General features: G+C 42.3%; 2 protein-coding genes across 17 annotated transcripts in view; both read left to right on the top strand.

The window, feature by feature from the left end:
• MCF2L2 (MCF.2 cell line derived transforming sequence-like 2) overlaps window positions 1–3,512 on the top strand; it is a 210,309-nt gene extending 206,797 nt beyond the window's left edge. For 7 of the 15 annotated variants that reach the window (XR_012494953.2, XM_088793935.1, XM_088793936.1 and 4 more), the window contains one exon: window positions 3,235–3,512. Coding sequence is in view for 2 of the 15 variants with exons in the window: in XM_088793937.1 (XP_088650063.1) it covers window positions 3,235–3,281 (47 nt within the window). In the remaining 13 variants the exon portion in view is untranslated. The remainder of the gene's footprint in view (window positions 1–3,234) is intronic. The other 8 variants (XR_012494951.2, XM_019735803.3, XM_019735799.3 and 5 more) reach the window with 2 other exon arrangements.
• A 4,328-nt stretch (window positions 3,513–7,840) lies between these two features.
• The window catches only part of LAMP3 (lysosome associated membrane protein 3), a 30,583-nt gene continuing 21,680 nt past the window's right edge, over window positions 7,841–16,743 (top strand). For both annotated transcript variants that reach the window (XM_019735836.3, XM_019735835.3), the window contains exons 1-3: window positions 7,841–8,028; window positions 14,418–15,166; window positions 16,028–16,156. In XM_019735836.3, coding sequence (XP_019591395.3) covers window positions 7,980–8,028; window positions 14,418–15,166; window positions 16,028–16,156 — 927 coding nt within the window. In that variant the 5' untranslated portion in view covers window positions 7,841–7,979. The remainder of the gene's footprint in view (window positions 8,029–14,417; window positions 15,167–16,027; window positions 16,157–16,743) is intronic.

Below are 16,743 nucleotides of genomic sequence, written 5' to 3'. Positions count from 1 at the left end.
GTCAATTTTTTCAACTCCTTAAAAACAGAGAGGGGAAAGGTGGCTCTTCTGTGAGTGAAATTTGTGTCATCTTTCCATCTGAGTAAATGGAAAAGAATCTAAAACCATCAGATAAAACCCTCCAGCCTTCTTTTCCAAGTTGTTCAAATCATTCATGGCTTTACAATGTAGCCTGTTGCCCACTAGAGGGACTCAGAGTTCAACAGGTTGCTGAGAAGTGCGAATGCCATAGCCCCAAATGAAAGTGTCTTGGCTAAAACCAACCCTGGATCTGTAAAATCTGGCAGGAGTCTGAGTCCATACTAAACACCAGCCACGCATTGGGAAATAATTAGAAAAATCAGAGATCCTCTAAACCAGCATTTCCCAGAGTATATTCTGCAGAATAGCCAGAAGAGTGTAAGGGTTCAATGAGTCAATCCCACAATAACAAAATTATCTAATTATAAATACATTTTTTAAATTCCACATATTCTATTCCTCCCTTGGTTGATCCCAATTAGTAGGTTAAAGGATATGAGAACTCTTGCAGAAGGAAGTCTGCATGCGTTTGTTAAGCTCATCATCTCCCAAGCTTATTTGACCACAGAACCCTTTTCTTTTTGGAATGTAATATCCCTTCTGGGTTGGTAAAGGGAAGGGATGAGCTGCTGTAACAAAGAGTGCCAACAATATAGTGACTTCAAGAATATTTCTGTCTCATGAAACAGCCCTGATTTGGATATGCAGGCTGCTTGGCTCCGCGTATTCATTTGGGGTCCCAGGTTCCTTCCTTCTAGTTTTTCCACCATCCCCTGGAATATTGTCCGTATCTACAAAGTCAGAAGCAGGTCTCAGAATGTCCGATTTCCAGCTCGCAGGAAGCAGAAAGAACTTGGAAGATTGCATGTGTAATGTTTGAAGGCCCACCTGCAGATGGCACACAACACCTTTGTTGAATGGCCCCAACAAGCTACAAAAGGGATTGGGAAAGTAGCTAGGAGGCCACTGCCCAGCTACAACTTTATTACTGTGTCAATGTCACCCAGCCAACATGTGTCCAAGCAGGGACTAGAAACCAGGTCTTCCGACTCGTAGGCCAGGATGCTAATTACCACACTAGCGTTTGCTTGCTCTTTCAACATGTATGAAGTACCTCTTAAGTTCCAATTTTATTGTCAGATGAGATAAGAAAGCTTTATTAAACATTATTTCACTGAGTCTCTATAACACATTTATTAACTGCATCTTTAATCTGCTAGTGGTTTTTATGGATAAACTTTCAAATATGACTATTAAAGTAGCAAAAATCATAAATTTATGTCATATTTTAATTTGCCAGGGAACACATATATCAGATCCTCAAATAGTGTTGTTTCATTCAATGTTGTTTCATTGATGAGAAGAAAAAAAAATCAATTCCTGGCCAGGGCCACTGTTTGGGTGGAGTTTGCATGTTCTCCCCATGTCTGCATGGGTTTCCTCCTACATCCCAAAGATGTACATGTGAGGTGAAGATGCAGGTCTCAGTTGTCCCTGTCTGAGTGACTGTGGGTGAGTGTGCCCTGCAATGGAAGGGCTTCCTGTCCACGGCTGGTTCTTGCATCCTGACCTGCAGGGATGGGTTCCAGCCCTCCATGACACTGAAATGGAAGAAGCGGGTTAGGAAATAATTCTCTCACTTGTTTTTATTAATCTTTCTTAAATGTCTGTATAGCTAACATTTATTTTAATGTTTAACATTAGAGGTGCTTGGGGTCTTTGTTCAGAAGTTTGGTGATGTTTTTGTGACCAGAAATATGCTGTAGGAACTTAACTCTTGTTTCTATCAATAGCCTATGGTAAATTGGTTTCATTATACACCATTTTGCTGAAAGTCACAGTTTCCAAGAACCTGACTCTGATGTTCAGTGAGGACTTACTGTACTGTGAGAATAAACAACCACAAGAAGAACAAAGTGTAAAAATCTTGTAATGGACCCAAATACATCTCAAAATTCAGAGTATGAAAAGAGGCATTTCAAATTAGTTCTGAACAATGGAAAAGGATAAATTATGTGTGAAAGTGGTAGCAATGTGGAAAGAAAAAATTTACCTCAGACCTTAAAATGATTCATATTATTCAACTATGTGACTTAAAGGAATCATGAAAGTCAAAACATGTGAAAAATAGTTTTGAATAGGGTGAAATCTTTCCAGGCAGAAACTATAACCAGAAGCTACAGAAGAAAATTAGGGTATGTTAGAGGCAAAAACTTATATGTAGAAAAAAATATAAAAGAACAAACAGTCAAATCATAAATACATTTTCAAAACATATGGCAAAGACTATTTCCTTGGTATATAAAGAGACTTTACAAATCAATAACAATAATAGAAAAAGAAATGGGCAAAGTACATGAATATGCACAGGAAAATAAATTCAAAATCTAATAAATAAAAAAAAAGAAGCAAAACAGTGAGATTCATTTTTCATGATCAGACAGTCCAATATTTAAAACTTTGATAATATCCAGTGTTGGAGAGGTTATAGGAAAGCCAAAATCACTATTGGTGAGACTAAATTAGTACTAGAATTTTGGGAAACAATTTGCAATGGCAATCAAAATGTAAAATATGTATATTTTATCTGGCAATTCCACTTCTAGGAATTTAATGATATACTCATACAAATGAATGCACACAGACACACACACACACACACACACAAACACACACACATACGTGTTCATTTTAACATTACTTTTACTAGGAAAACAAGTGATGGGAGATGTGGAACTACCTAAATGTCTGTGTTAGTGTTAAAATGTACCCCATATTGACACTCCTCCCTTTGAGCGTGGGCTGTAGTAGTGATTCTAATACCGTGTTTCCCTGAAAATAAGACCTAGCCGGACAATCAGCTCTAATATGACTCTTGGAGCAAAAATTAATATAAGACCTGGTCTTATTTTACTATAATATAAGACCCAGTCTTATATAAGACCTGGTCCTGTAATATAATATAATATAATATAATATAATATAATATAATATAATATAATATAATATAATATAATAATACCAAGTCTTATATAATATAAGACCAGGTCTTATATTAATTTTTGCTCCAAAAGATGCATTAGAGCTGTTGTCCTGCTAGGTCTTATTTCCAGGGAAACACAATAAATAGAATGTGGTAGAAGTGATGGTAACAGAGTTTCAAGACTGGGTTATAAAAAACATTTTTGGCTTCTATCTCATTCTCTCTTTTAGATTACTCACTGAGGAAGAAGCCGGCTACCACGTTGAGAAGACACTGAAGGAGCCCTATGACCCATGTGGCAGGAAGTGAAGACTTTTTCTGACAGCCATGTGAATGAACCACCTTGAAAGTAGATTCTCCAGCCCAGTCAAGCCTACAGATGGCTTTAGCTCCACCTGATGTCTTGGCTGAAACCTCATGAGAGACCGGAGCCAGAAGAAGCCAGCTAAGCTGCTTTTGAATTCATTACCAGAGGATCATGAGATATAATAAACGTTCGTTGTTTTAAGCTGCTAAGTTTGGGGGTCATTTGTTAAGCAACAGTAGATAACAAATATAATATTAAATAATTAAAAGCTGGTTAATAAAGTATTGTACTGACATACAATGGAACTCTATGCAGCTGTTAAAAATATCTTCTGCTTGAGAAGTAGAAATCTAGAAAGAGTACTGTCCCCACACTTGCAAGATAAAAAAAAAAATCTGGAAAATATGCAAATTCACAACACTTGAACTCATGAGAAAGCTGAGTTCACAAGGCAACATCTAACCTGAAATCTAAAGAAAAACAGACACCTACAAAGAGAGAAGGGACACCAGCACTTGCTTACCTGGGACAGGTGCTGGTAAACACTGTCAGGGAGAATTCAGGTAAAATTGTTCATGGCCCAGTGTGGGTGGGCTTGCAAGAGAAAGTAGAAACCCTGGGGACCACAGGTGTAAAGGAAATTTGCATCCACTTGCAGACTTTTCTCCAATGATCTCAATGAGCTCTCAAAGAAGATTAGTGTAAATCTTGAGGGAGCTTCCTTCCTGGCACAGACCTGGTGGAGGGGAATACCAGTTGCTACAGGAAAGGTCTGAAACATGCTCAGATCCCAGTGCCCCATCTCTCCTAAAGAACAAAAGCAGAACCGACTGCTGAGGGAAGGGCAATGAACACTTAACACCCTTAGAGTCTGGTAAATCTAACACAGCTGGGGAAAGATAGCAGACTAAAAACCAAACCTCTGATCGTGGGGGAGGGGTGGGCTATGTGCTGGGCCCAAAACTACTGCGGGGGAAGAGACAGAAACACTTTGAAGGTCACACCCTGAAAAACCCAGGGATATAGTACCTGCACGACTGAGGGGTATTCTTGACAAAACACCTCACCCCTCAGCCCCTAACCACCTCCAGGCTAACTAATAAGCATTGACTACTACTGAGTAACAATGGATACTGGTAGCTGGGAGAGCTACTGGTGCATGGAGAGACTTTCTGACACAGCAGGGAAGACTTCAAGCTGAGGGTGGAGCAGAGATTGAGAAAAACATTTGGACAAACAAGTTCATATCCTAAACACAAACAACACTTGAGGAATCTGAAATGTGTGGTGTGCCTAGGGTAACTATAGCAACAAAAAACCCAAGGTTCTACACAAAGGAATGAATACTGCCAGAAACGGTAATCACATGAGTATAAACAATTTTTTCCTTATTATTTATGTCTCTTTAAAATATAATTGACTGTTTAAATAAAAAAATAGTAACAATATGTTACGGAGTTTATAATGTGCAGAATTAACATGCATGCAATAGAACAGGGGCCAGGCGGGAAGACATTGAAGTGTAGTGTTGTAGGTTCTGATATATGAAGTGGTATAATATCATTTGAAAGTGCACTGTGATACCTTAAAGATATATACTATAAACTCTAACGCAAACACTAAAATAACATGACAGAGTTATAACTAATAAACCAACAAATGAGATAAAATAGAATTTTAAAGACAAGTAATCCAAGAGTTGGCAAAGAAAGAGGAGAAATGAAACCATGAACAGAGGAACAATAGAAAACAATTGCCAACACACTAGATATAAACATAATCATATCAATATTAGGTCTAAACACACCAATTAAAAAGGAGTGATTGTGTATACCTGAAACTAATAAATATTGTTCTGTTAGCTATATTTTAGTAAAAATCTTTTTTTTAAATGCAAAAAAAGGATTGATTGTTAAATTGGATATTTAATAACAAAAAAATTACCCTATGGCCTACAAGAAATACACTCAAAGTATAAAGACACAAATAGATTTAAAGGATGGAGAAAGATAGACCACTATTCAAAAGAAAACCAGAATGACTATGTTATTGTAAAACACAGTGGGTCTCAGAACAAAGAATATAACCAAGAATAAAGATTATTTTATAATGATAAAGTGGTTAATCCATGAAGAGGACATATCAATTCTAAATGCTTACACATCAATAACAGAACTTTGGAATACACAATGCAAAAACAGAACTGCAAGGAAAAAATAGTCAAATTCACAATTATAGTCAGATATTTCAACTCCTTTCTTGCAAGAATGGATAAAACAAAAGAAAATCAGTAAGAATATAGAATATTTGATTATTATCAACCAATTTAACCTAATTAACATTTATAGAACAACAGAAGAAAACACACACTCTTCTGAAGTGTACACAGAACATTTAATGAGACAGATAATAGTTGCGGGCTGAATTGTGTTCCCCCTCTGCTGTGTTGGTCTCATTCTCTTGATAGTGATGCTACAGGCTAGGAATACCTGAGGCACTTGCCCAGGTTGTGTTCCTCATGGTGAGCCCCCACAGACATTTACCCCACCAGTGCTGTGGGGCCAATTTTGTGACTGGCCAGTCCTTGTGGTTCTTATTATAATTGCAGGACACACTTCAGCAAGAAACCATGGGGGAACTTCGAGGAACAAAGTTTATTACTCACAGGTCCTGGAGGGTACATGGCACACACGAGGGCCATACAGTGAGGCCATCAGAGACAGCGACAGAGAGTAGCAGACATGGGGCTTTGCTGTTATTAGGGTCTGAGGGTAGAGTCCACGTAGGAATATTTCTCCATGAGTGTGCCGGGATCGTGTCTCGTGAAAGAGAAGAATGGAAGCATGGACCAAGGAGAGGTGAGAGTTGTAAAAGAGGATCGTTTATTAAAAGTAAAGGGTTACAGCTCCCTATCGGGAAGGGAATCCTGAATGGGGTGCCCAGTGACTGAGTCTAAAGCTCTTACTTTTATATCTTCCCTTGTCTGCTTGGAGAAGGGAGCTGGTGTCTTCTAATGGAATTCATCTATCAGATCTGTCCTGTTTGCCCACCCTAAAGGGATTAATGAACTCATTCCTATCTATCAGATCTGCTCTTTTTGGCCAAAAGGGATTTATGAGATAATTTATTAACCTCAAGGCGCATTCTTATATCTTTGTCCTGGAGTGAAGGAGACATTCCAGAATATGGCTGCCTTTTGTTTATTCCACCAGGGACCACCCTAACAACGTGCTAACTAACCTGTCTCAGAGTGTGTAGGGTTTTTCAGGTTCACTCTCTATTGGCTAATTTAAAGCATAAGAGAAGGAATTAGGGAGTCAGAAGGGAGAAACCAAAAGAATGTTAAAGAAGAACAAAGTTGGAAGGCTAATAATACCTGATTTCAAGGTTTATTATAAAGCTACAGCAATCAAGGCCATTTGATCTCGAAATAAGCATAGAAAATTCTATCAGTGGAACAGACTAGACCCATCTGCTCGATTACTGTCTGTTGAATAAATTGGCTCAAAGACCATCACATGACAAAGGTAGTTGCTGAAATTAGGTTGACTGGCAAAAGTTAATCTTCACCGTCAACCACACAAGTTCAATTTGGAAATATACTACTCGCGTTGATAAGTTTGAATGTTAGGTGCAACATAGTAAAATAAAATAGTTACAGCCAAAGTTGTTTTTACGGAAATGGTTTGAAACTAAGCTGGAAGCCCTAAACCCACTAACCAGGAGGGTACCCTAATATACTGCCCTGATGTATATTCTCCACTTGAATTCACAGGCCTCAGAGATAGAGTAGCACCATTTTGCCTAATGAATAAAGGAAGGATATAAGACATGAAAAAGTTGCCTTTCAGAGATATTGAGTATTTTTTGTGTTCCAGGAAGTTTTGGTTTGTAAAACAACCTGGGAGGAGGCATTATTTTCCCCATAATATAGCAGAAGAAACCGAGGCTCAGAGAGATTACCCAGGTCATAGAGCTGGGAGTTGGTGGGGCCAGGTTCAAACCCAGACTCTAAGCTGATGCTCCTCCCCTCCTCACAAGCTGAGGTTCTCGGGTGAGGCCCTGATAAGGTGGCCATGCATCCACCAGAGCTGCCCCGGACATTTTGTGAATCCACACATTGAAAGACAGTGCTCTAGCCAGAGTTTAGACTCATGCCCACCCTCATGACTGAGGCCCTGATTGTCTCCTGGCTGAGAAGAGTCTCTGGGTTTACAGAAATATACTCAAGGTCTTAGAGGAAAGTGAAGCCCCAACTTATGAGAGAAGGTGCTGGCACTATGACAGATCCACCCACTCTTGTGGAGAAATGATCTCAGATGCCCTTTACCTTGGCAGGGGGAGTGAGGGGTACCCCCAGCCTCCATCCCTCATCCCCCATCCCTGCCCTCACAAACACTAAAGCAAAGATGAAAGTGTCTGCTTTCTCCCAAGGGCCACTTGTGGTTTCCTTCCCCACTCAGCACACCAGCTGGATGGGAGGGGCTTTCAGCTACTTCTCATTATGTAAATGACTTCGGTTCCTTTGCCAAAAGTGAATGAGGAAAGCTGCCCAGGAGTTAGCCTCCTCCAGCCGTTAGGGAAGACCCAGCTGTGCTAAGCGTGGCAGCAACAGAGCAGCGGCACCCGCCCTTGGCAAGGCCACGGCTCCCTCTGGCAGCCGCAGTCATGCCCTGGCAGCAATCTCCGGCGGTGGTGCTCTTCGTGTCCCTGGCTGGTGAGTGACACACATGACTCTGCTATGTCTGGTATTATTAAGCTAAATGCATTCTGCTGCCACCGACCAAGGTGAGACAGGACAAGCTGTAGATAGCTGTAGTATCTTCAGTTACTGTGGGTATTTACCTCCGGAACGTCTCTTCTTTATTATCTTACACATGTGGGGCACACTTCATTTTTGCCAAGGGCTTTCACCATGTGGACTTGTTTTCCGTGAGTTAGGCAGAGTAGGTGTCAACCCCAGAATACAAAGACACTGTCCCTTATTCCAAAATGGGTTCTGGGCGCCTTCTCAAGGAGAGCTTGTAGATATTGCTTAGATTTAAGAGAGAGAGAACTGAGCCAGGGTTTAGAAATGGGGCTCTTGCTACATTGTCTGGGAAAAGTACAACATGTCTTGCTTTTCCTGTTTTTCTCAAATGGAAATGCTATGTTTATCTATACAGTGAATTGTGAAGGTGAATGAGATATGGTCTGACAAATTGTGTCATTTCAGAAAGGTGTAAACCAGGTGGTCAACGATTTTTAAAATTTACCATTATATATATATTTCAGATCAGAGAAATTGCATGGGAAACTGAGCTTTTAATGACTATTTTATGTCTCCACCCCCTGCTTTCACGAAGAGCATTTTCTGTCTAAAAAACACAGTCCTCTTGTGTGCTGTTATGACATTTGCTCGTTGGCTTACAATTCCTTCTGGAACCACTGAATTTAACACGTGAGGGAACTAGCTCTGTCCACATAGTCCTGTGAGCATACTCAAATGGGGACACAGTGGCACTTGATTGTAACATCAATTGTTATGAAGGTTGGGTGAAGGGTCAGGCCAGTTGCCTTATTCAAGGCTGCTTTTCCTTGTGTCATATTTCTGGAATTCGGGTTTCACGTTCTTTTGGAGGCAAAAGGGGAAGTCACCATTTCATTTAGCAGGGCAAGCTAATAAAAAAGTGAAAGATCTCAGTGTAGCAGTAACCCTCGGCAACCCGTGTGCGAGTGCCAATTCAATGGCTGACAGATGTCTGCTGGATTCATGACTGCAATGAGTGCTCTCAATAAATGCAAGGGCAGGTTGCCCTTTCCTCTTTGAGCTGCAAATTCTCGGAGGTGAACTAAGTGAATGAAGCATAAAAGTGCCCCATTTTCCAGATGAGAATACTGAGGTTGGCTAAGGAACTGCTCATGGTCACTCAGCTAGCAAGTGGTAGCCCTGAGATTTGCATCCAGGAGGTCCAGCTTCATGATCCTCGCTCTGAACTACTGCACCACATGGCCCTGCATGCCTAGATTCAAGAAATACTTTGAATTGGAGGTGAGAAAACCCTTGACATTTTGCTAGAAGAGACACAGCTTCTGGGTAAACTAGCTGGGTAATCGTGATCAAGTCACTTTACTTCCCTGGTCACAAATGCCTCCCTCCTAAAATGAGACAATTGAAGTTTGTATCAGTTAACTTTAAGTCCAGTTGCACATACGTGACAAGCCCCAAATAATAGTGAATCAAACCAGATAAATGTTTGTTTTTTTCTCATGTGATAACAAGTCCAGAGGAACTCGGACCAGGTCTGGTGTGGGGACTCATTATCATGGGCCCACCACCCGATGTGTGACTTGTGCCCAGAAGGTCTCCTCCTGGTTCTAGATGTCTGCTGGAACTCCAGCCATCACATACAAGTTACAGGCTTGTTAAAGAAGGAAAACAGAAAGGCAATAGAGAAGCCACATAGGAGACTGGGCTCCCTTCAAGCAGCCTTCCCAGAAGGCCCACAAAACCCTACCACGTCTAGTGCTTTGGCTCAAACTCAGTCACACATTCCCACCCAGTTGAAAAAGAGGCTTGAATGTAGGGTTTTTTTTATCCCAGGCAGTAGGTGCTCAGCTTAAACTGTGGTTCTGTTACTAAGGGAAAAGGGAAGGCTGGATTTTGGATTTGTCAGCCAGCAGTCTGCCACAGGGCTAGAGCCCCTTCTGTTCAAGGGTTCTCTTTTAATCGCAAGTCCCACAGGAAACTAACAGAGGAAGGATTTACATCTTTTTGCTAAAAGATCTATGTCTAAACGGAAACAGCACAATCTTGCTAAGGGCCCACCCCTGGCACCCACACACCCAGAAAGTCTTCCTGCTGCACCCAGCTGTGTCTGCTTATGCTGCCTGGGGAGGTGCCAAAGAAAGTGCTGAGGTGGGGGGGCGCTAAGTGCTAGGGGGCTGAACACAGTTCCCTGCCCCTGGACAGTGCCCTGCCCCTGGATATGGCTGCAGTGCTCCACTTACTCCCCAACTGTTCCTCAGAGCTCTGCAGACAAAGTGTAGCCTCCAAGACCTGCCAGGCCTGCTCCCTGCTGAACCCCTCCTCATCCCGCTTCTCCACACCCTCCTTATGTCCCCATCATGCTCCCCCCCACCCCCACCCCCGGGTATTTTCCAGGCACACCAGGCTCTGAGGTCTCCATGCCTTTGCACGTGCGCTTCCTCCTACCTGGGATAGCAGTTCCTTTCTTGACTGCCTGAAGCATTTCTCCTTGCTTTGGATTCCCCACCCCACCCCATAGTACTTGGGGCCTACTTCAGTAGTAACACTTGCCACACTGGGGAGTCTGGTCTATTTGCGAGTCAGACTCCTGAGGCTTTGAGCCCCTGAGAACAAAGGCCTACCCACAGTGCCTGGCATGGAGCTGGGCTCACAGGGGGCGCCTACGTTTCTGTGGAATTCAGTGTGGCAGGGAAACCAAAGTCTATCTGGGAAGGACTCACTGTCCGGGGAATACTAGAGTAGATGCCCTTGTGTGGCCACTGACTTTCCCAGGGCCTGGCTGAGGAGTCATCTCTCAGCCTCTCCTGAAGGTTGTAGGGGAACCAAAACCTTCTCACGCCTCTTCCTGTGACTCACCTGCTAGAAGAGTCCAAGCAATTGATCAAGGCCCTGGGGTACTTGTTTGCTGAGTCTCCGGAATCCGGTAGAGAGGCTGGAGGGTTGGGGGGCCTGGCAATCAGTGTGTGGGCTCCAGGGCTGTGTGTGGTTTTTTTTTGAGGAGAGGGAGGGTTGAGACAGATTCTGAGCTACACCCTGCCTTTGTTTCTGTCCACTGCTCTCTTTTGGGTTTCAGACAGACTGGTGAACTTGACCTCTATAGGGCCATAGGTCTCATTTAAAAACTGTGACCCAATTTTGGCAAAGATTGCTCATATATGTGTGGTCATATGCATAGATTTCGTAAAACAGTATTTCTCAGAGTATTTCCACTGAGTACCTAACAAATACATGAACTTTCTGGGACGTATTACAATGCACAGTACACTTATCTCTGTCAGTTTTGCATCTAATCACTTGCCCATCTTTTATAGCCCACATTCCTAGAGGGAAATGGAGGGTGGAGGGAAGGGGCCAGAGAGGGGAAGGAGAAAGATATTAGAATAATATTTTCCAGACTGGTTCAATCTGTAACACACTCTGACATGTCTGGTCACTTTGGGTCCAGCCACCTGCCGGCCCAGCATTCTGTCCACCACAAAGTTGCACACACCATATCAAGACATCATGACTCCATCACCTCCAGCCACCCTAGACACCAAGCATACCTTGATGGCTACCATGAGTTTTCTTGTTTCTGTTTTGGATGCTGTGCACTGGTGAATGACCAATGTGCTTTCCCCCCCTCATTTGCATCCAGTCAGCACTACTAGAGAGGAGTTCTAATGGTCTTATGAGAAAGGCTCCCCCTGTTAAAGGATACACTACTTTAGCTCATAAGCATAAGCCATACACAGTGGGATTTTATCAAGAATCTAATGATCTCTGCAAGGGAACAAAAGGCAAGTGGTTTCCAGTCTCCCAAATTTTTCTGCATCAATTTTTGCTTTTCACTGTGAGATATTCCTGGAAACCACATCTGGGAATGAATTCTCATTTTCCATAGTAAGAGTATGCACTTAATGGGGTTCCTGTTTGGTGCTGGACCAACGAACTAGCAACTCACATTTTGACCAAGTGAATTGTGAAAATATATCTTCAACAACTGTCCACTTTCATAACAATCTTGAAAGGAAAGTCTTGCTCCAAGCTCTGCAATGTGGGCTTTGGAAATAAAGGATTTGCGTATAGTGAACCTAAAGCCCATAAAATCCACACTTCTTGAGTGTTATACATTGCAGTTATCCAAATGAACATTTAGATACAAAAAAGACCCTTTAATACTAGTCTTGGGTAACTTCATGTCATTAATACTGTCTTTTTTAAAGGTTATTCAAAGACATTTGAACTGATACTTTTGTCTTTTCCATCTCGCAAGCCAGCTACACAGAAATAATTCATAACTGTTACTACTGCGCTTAAAGTTAGAATTTTTCTTCTGGAAAAATAATCACTATTTCATCATGTGAGCCTCACCAAGGACCACCATTATGAGGGTTGGGTGAGTGGGGGTCACTAGAGGGACACCCTACTATTCCGCTCAACTCTGCTTTTCTCTCTTCTCTCACCATTCTTCCCAGTGGCAAACACCACCTCCACCCATCCCCAAATCCAAGGGCACACTTTGGTTCAGATAGGGGTTTGAGTCTCAGCTCCAAAATGTACTAGTTGTGTGATTATGGTCAAGTTGATAGAATTTTCTAAACCTGAGTTTCCTCATCTGAAAGGGATAAAATAAAGATAGTACCCATCTGAGGGTTTTGAGAGAAGTTGGTGAAAGCTGACCTTTGACCTGAAGCCTGCTTGCCATATAGTAAGTGTCTAGTAAACTTGGAATTTTTTATTGTTGTTATTATTATAGGGAAAGTACTCGGAAATGTATCGAATGAAAGAGGGAGATAGTAAAGGAGTTTATGGATGATTTTGATTAGATACGGACTTCAGGACTATAAACACCAATTGTAGAGGGATCTCATTTGCGTTTTCCCTGTGTTTTCCCAAGTTACTGCCCAGCATCAGGCAGCTACAGCTCCAATGAGTGTAAATACAATGGGTAAATACAAGGAAACCGCAGCATTCAAGAGACAAAACCATCTCTCACATACCTGATCATAAACTCCCAAGGAACATCATCTGTAGTTTGTCCATTTTTCTGACTTGCGAGGTGCCTGGAAGGAGACAAGAATGGAACTATTTTGGTTGAAAAGGAGCCAGAAGCTTTCTGGCCTTCAGGGATGGCCCAGGAGAGAGAACCTGTGACAGTAACACGTGCTGCTTAATGGTCCATGAAGGCTTTCACTTAAACCAATTCTTCTGAGCCTTACAGTAATCTGAGAGGTCTACTATTATTCTATTATCTTCATTTACCCATTCAGTTATTTATTCATTCAATCTATATCCACTGAACGTGTTCTTTGCACAGGCACTGGTGATGACAAAAATACACACAGTTCTCACCTCAAGATTGCTTTTAGTCTAGTGGGAGAGATGTACAATCAACAAATAAACATTTAATCAGAACTGATATTCTGCAGGGACACACTGTCTGGCCAGGCTTATTGTTAACTATTTGAATACCGTCCCCTTATTCAATTACCAGTTGTGATCAGTGTGATGAAAGCAATAAATATAACACTGCAATGGAGAATCCCAGGGGCGGGGAGCTAGTTTATATAGGAAAGACTCTGTGAGGAACTGCCATATAAGCCAAAATATGAAGGACGGGCCACCAGGTGTGTCAGAGCAATTATGGCTCAATTTCCTTTCTTAGTTAAGAAAGGCTGGGCCAGTCAAAAGGTTAAGTAAGGAAATGACAGGAACTGGTCTATATTTAGAAAACCTGGTGGCAAGATAAAAAAAATTACAGGATACTGAATCTCCCATTATCGGAAGTAATTAAGCATACAGTAGATGTATATGTGGCAAATATTCATAGGTCCAATTCACACATCAGATTAGCGTTTGGACTAGATGATCTTTAGGACCCCTTTCAAGTCTGGGATTATATGGTTCTGTGCAAACTATACAACTCTATGTAAATCTTTATTACGATTATTCATGCTGCCCCAGCTCTATCAGGTCATCACAGCTGTGCTCTTCCCAGGAACACCCTCCCCTCTATCCAGGAACTGTCTGGATTTACATTTGAAGATGGGGGATAAAGAGGCATTGACACTTAAGATCTCACTGAGCATGATCACTTAGTTAGTAGTACCACACCCAGGGACTGGATGCAGAAGAATGTCTGCAGTGTGATCACAACCCTGTCAAAAGCATGGATGCAACCAAAACATTACATTTGTGGCCTCATGGTAGACTCTTGGGGTAATCTGTATTTGATCATTATATCCTTGCAAATTTCCTCCAAATCTGGAAATATGCATGTTCATTTTTAATGAAGAAACATTCATATGGGAGTGGGGGGAGGGACCTGGTGAGCTATTAGTGTGTTAACACTTTTTTTGTGTCCTAATTTGCAGTGATTTTGCATTATGGCAGTCAAATAAGAGCAAAAGCGTTTTCAGAAATCACAGATTCTTCTCAGCCTATGGGAACAGCAACAGTACAGGACACAGCAAAACTTTTCCTGCAACCAACTAACCAAGTGCCTCACAGAACGATAGCAGCAAGGTCAACGGGTGGTCACAGTACCTCTCCGATAGCTGCTACAACCTCTAACTCAGAGACCCCAACCACACACACAACAATACAAACTCTAACAACAACCTCCCCTGTAACTACCAACAGCACCCCATCCACCAGCCCAATAATCTACACCCTCATTACAACCCTCGCTACACCCAACACCTCTCACACAACTACTCCAGTCACTGAGGCTACAATTGGCTCGAGTGCAGCTCGCAGTTCACCCCCAACCACCATCACTCCACCAGTCCATACAACTGGAACCAGCCCAGCGACTGTCAGCCACACAACTACGAAGACCACCCAACCCGGTAACCTGACCACCCTTCCACCAACTTTGTCCACCTCACCACCCAACAGCACAACCAGTCAGAAGCCCACTCAACCCACCCCTGCTTCAGGAACAACCACAGTTGCACACAATGCCACTCAAACTACCTCACCTGCCACCACAACTCCTGGGCCCACCCTTGCACCTCAGCCATCAACAGCTAAGACTGGAATTTATCAAGTTCTAAATGGAAGCAGGCTCTGTCTCAAAGCAGAGATGGGGATAGAGCTGGCAGTTCAAGACACAGAGTCGGTAAGTTGGGGCCATAGGACTGTAACACTAGCCTTAAAACAGTTTGAGTGGAGTTTGCTTTGCTCAGAATGAGCATTTCCCGGTACCCCACATCTTTTAATGAATAAATAGCCACGAGCCCCTCTTTCTCCAAGGTGCTCCATTAAATGGTGAATCTGTTTTAGAATATCTATAAAAAATAGAAACTGACAGTGGCTGCTTGGAGAGAGGAAGGCACACACCAAAAATTTAAATACACACACTCCTCACTTTTGGCCAACATGGGCAGAGTGTTGGGGTGTGTTCAGCATTGACCCAGCCTGGCCCCACCCCAGCGACTCTCTAGCCTCTTCAACTTCCCTGAGAAACGAGAAGTTTAGATTAGATGATGTCCATGGTTCCAGCCAACTGTGACGCTAATATGAAAAATCCAGATTAACAAAAAGATTTGAGGGGATGAAGTGGGATTAAGATGATTTGATTTACTAAAGGAATCATCATAAAATTAATACTTTTTTTTGCACAGTTTTTGATTTCAAGTAAAACTTCCACATTTGAAACAAAAGTGCATTAGATAGCAAACCTTTCCTGCAGTACCTTTCAGCATATGTAATTTCACAAAGATTAAATTTCACGCAGCTCATCAGGAGTACACCCACCATGAATTATCTACCAAGCTGCTCCTTTCTATGGGAGAGCTCCTCCTTTAAAAGGTCTTTTAAATGAACATAACAGTTTGAAAATGTGAGGTTTTGTCAAGGGACTTTGAAATTCTCAATTGAACACCCACTAGCCTTGAATTTCAGGCTCATTTATTGTGCTGGTTTCCTACCTAGAGTTTTCTTCTATATCTCATTGAGTTGATGATTTTATTTGATTTAGGTTTTTTCACCTCAGAGATACTTCAATATCGACCCCAATACAACTCAAGCCTCTGGGAATTGTGGCTCCCGAGAATCCAACCTTCTCTTGAATTTCCAGGGCGGATTTGTGAATCTCACATTCATCAAGGTGAGGGCTGAGCTCCTTTACACTGACTGACTCTACCATCACTTTTCCTTTCCCTCACTCTGGGGCCCAGTGGTGCAATCCCACACTTCACTTTAAGTTCCAGAGGAAATAGATCTCATAGCCTTTTGAGATATTCTCTGATAAGAATGAGGGGCATGGAGATGGAGAGGAGGGAAGTGTCGACATCTTATGTTTGCCTTCTTCCCCCTTCAGCCTCTTCTGTGCAGCTTCAGAAGGCCTTTGATGTCTCTTAGGGGAGATTTGGCCTTGGGGAAGCTGGACACAAGTGCTCTTTGCAAACAACCCAAAGGAGGAAGTTGTACAGATGAGCAGACCTGTAGAAATTCCCAGGGGACACCTGAGAAACAGAATTGTTCTGAGACCAAAACCAAATGTCAGAATGGGTTCTTTCCAACCACAGCAGGCAAAATTCAGGGACTAACCCAGCACGGGTTTTCCTGACCATAGCATGGAGGGGAGCAGACAACAGAATAGAGTGGAGAGAGCACGCACGTGAGGTCAGAGTCTGGGCTGCAAATTTGATTCTGTCACTTGTTCTCCTTGTGACATCAGGTAGGCAACTTAAC

This window comes from Rhinolophus sinicus, chromosome 17 (assembly GCF_057876585.1).
Source record: "Rhinolophus sinicus isolate RSI-liver-muscle chromosome 17, RSI-T2T, whole genome shotgun sequence".
Taxonomy (NCBI): Eukaryota; Metazoa; Chordata; class Mammalia; order Chiroptera; family Rhinolophidae; genus Rhinolophus; species Rhinolophus sinicus.
This window is presented reverse-complemented; position numbering and strand designations above follow the sequence as displayed.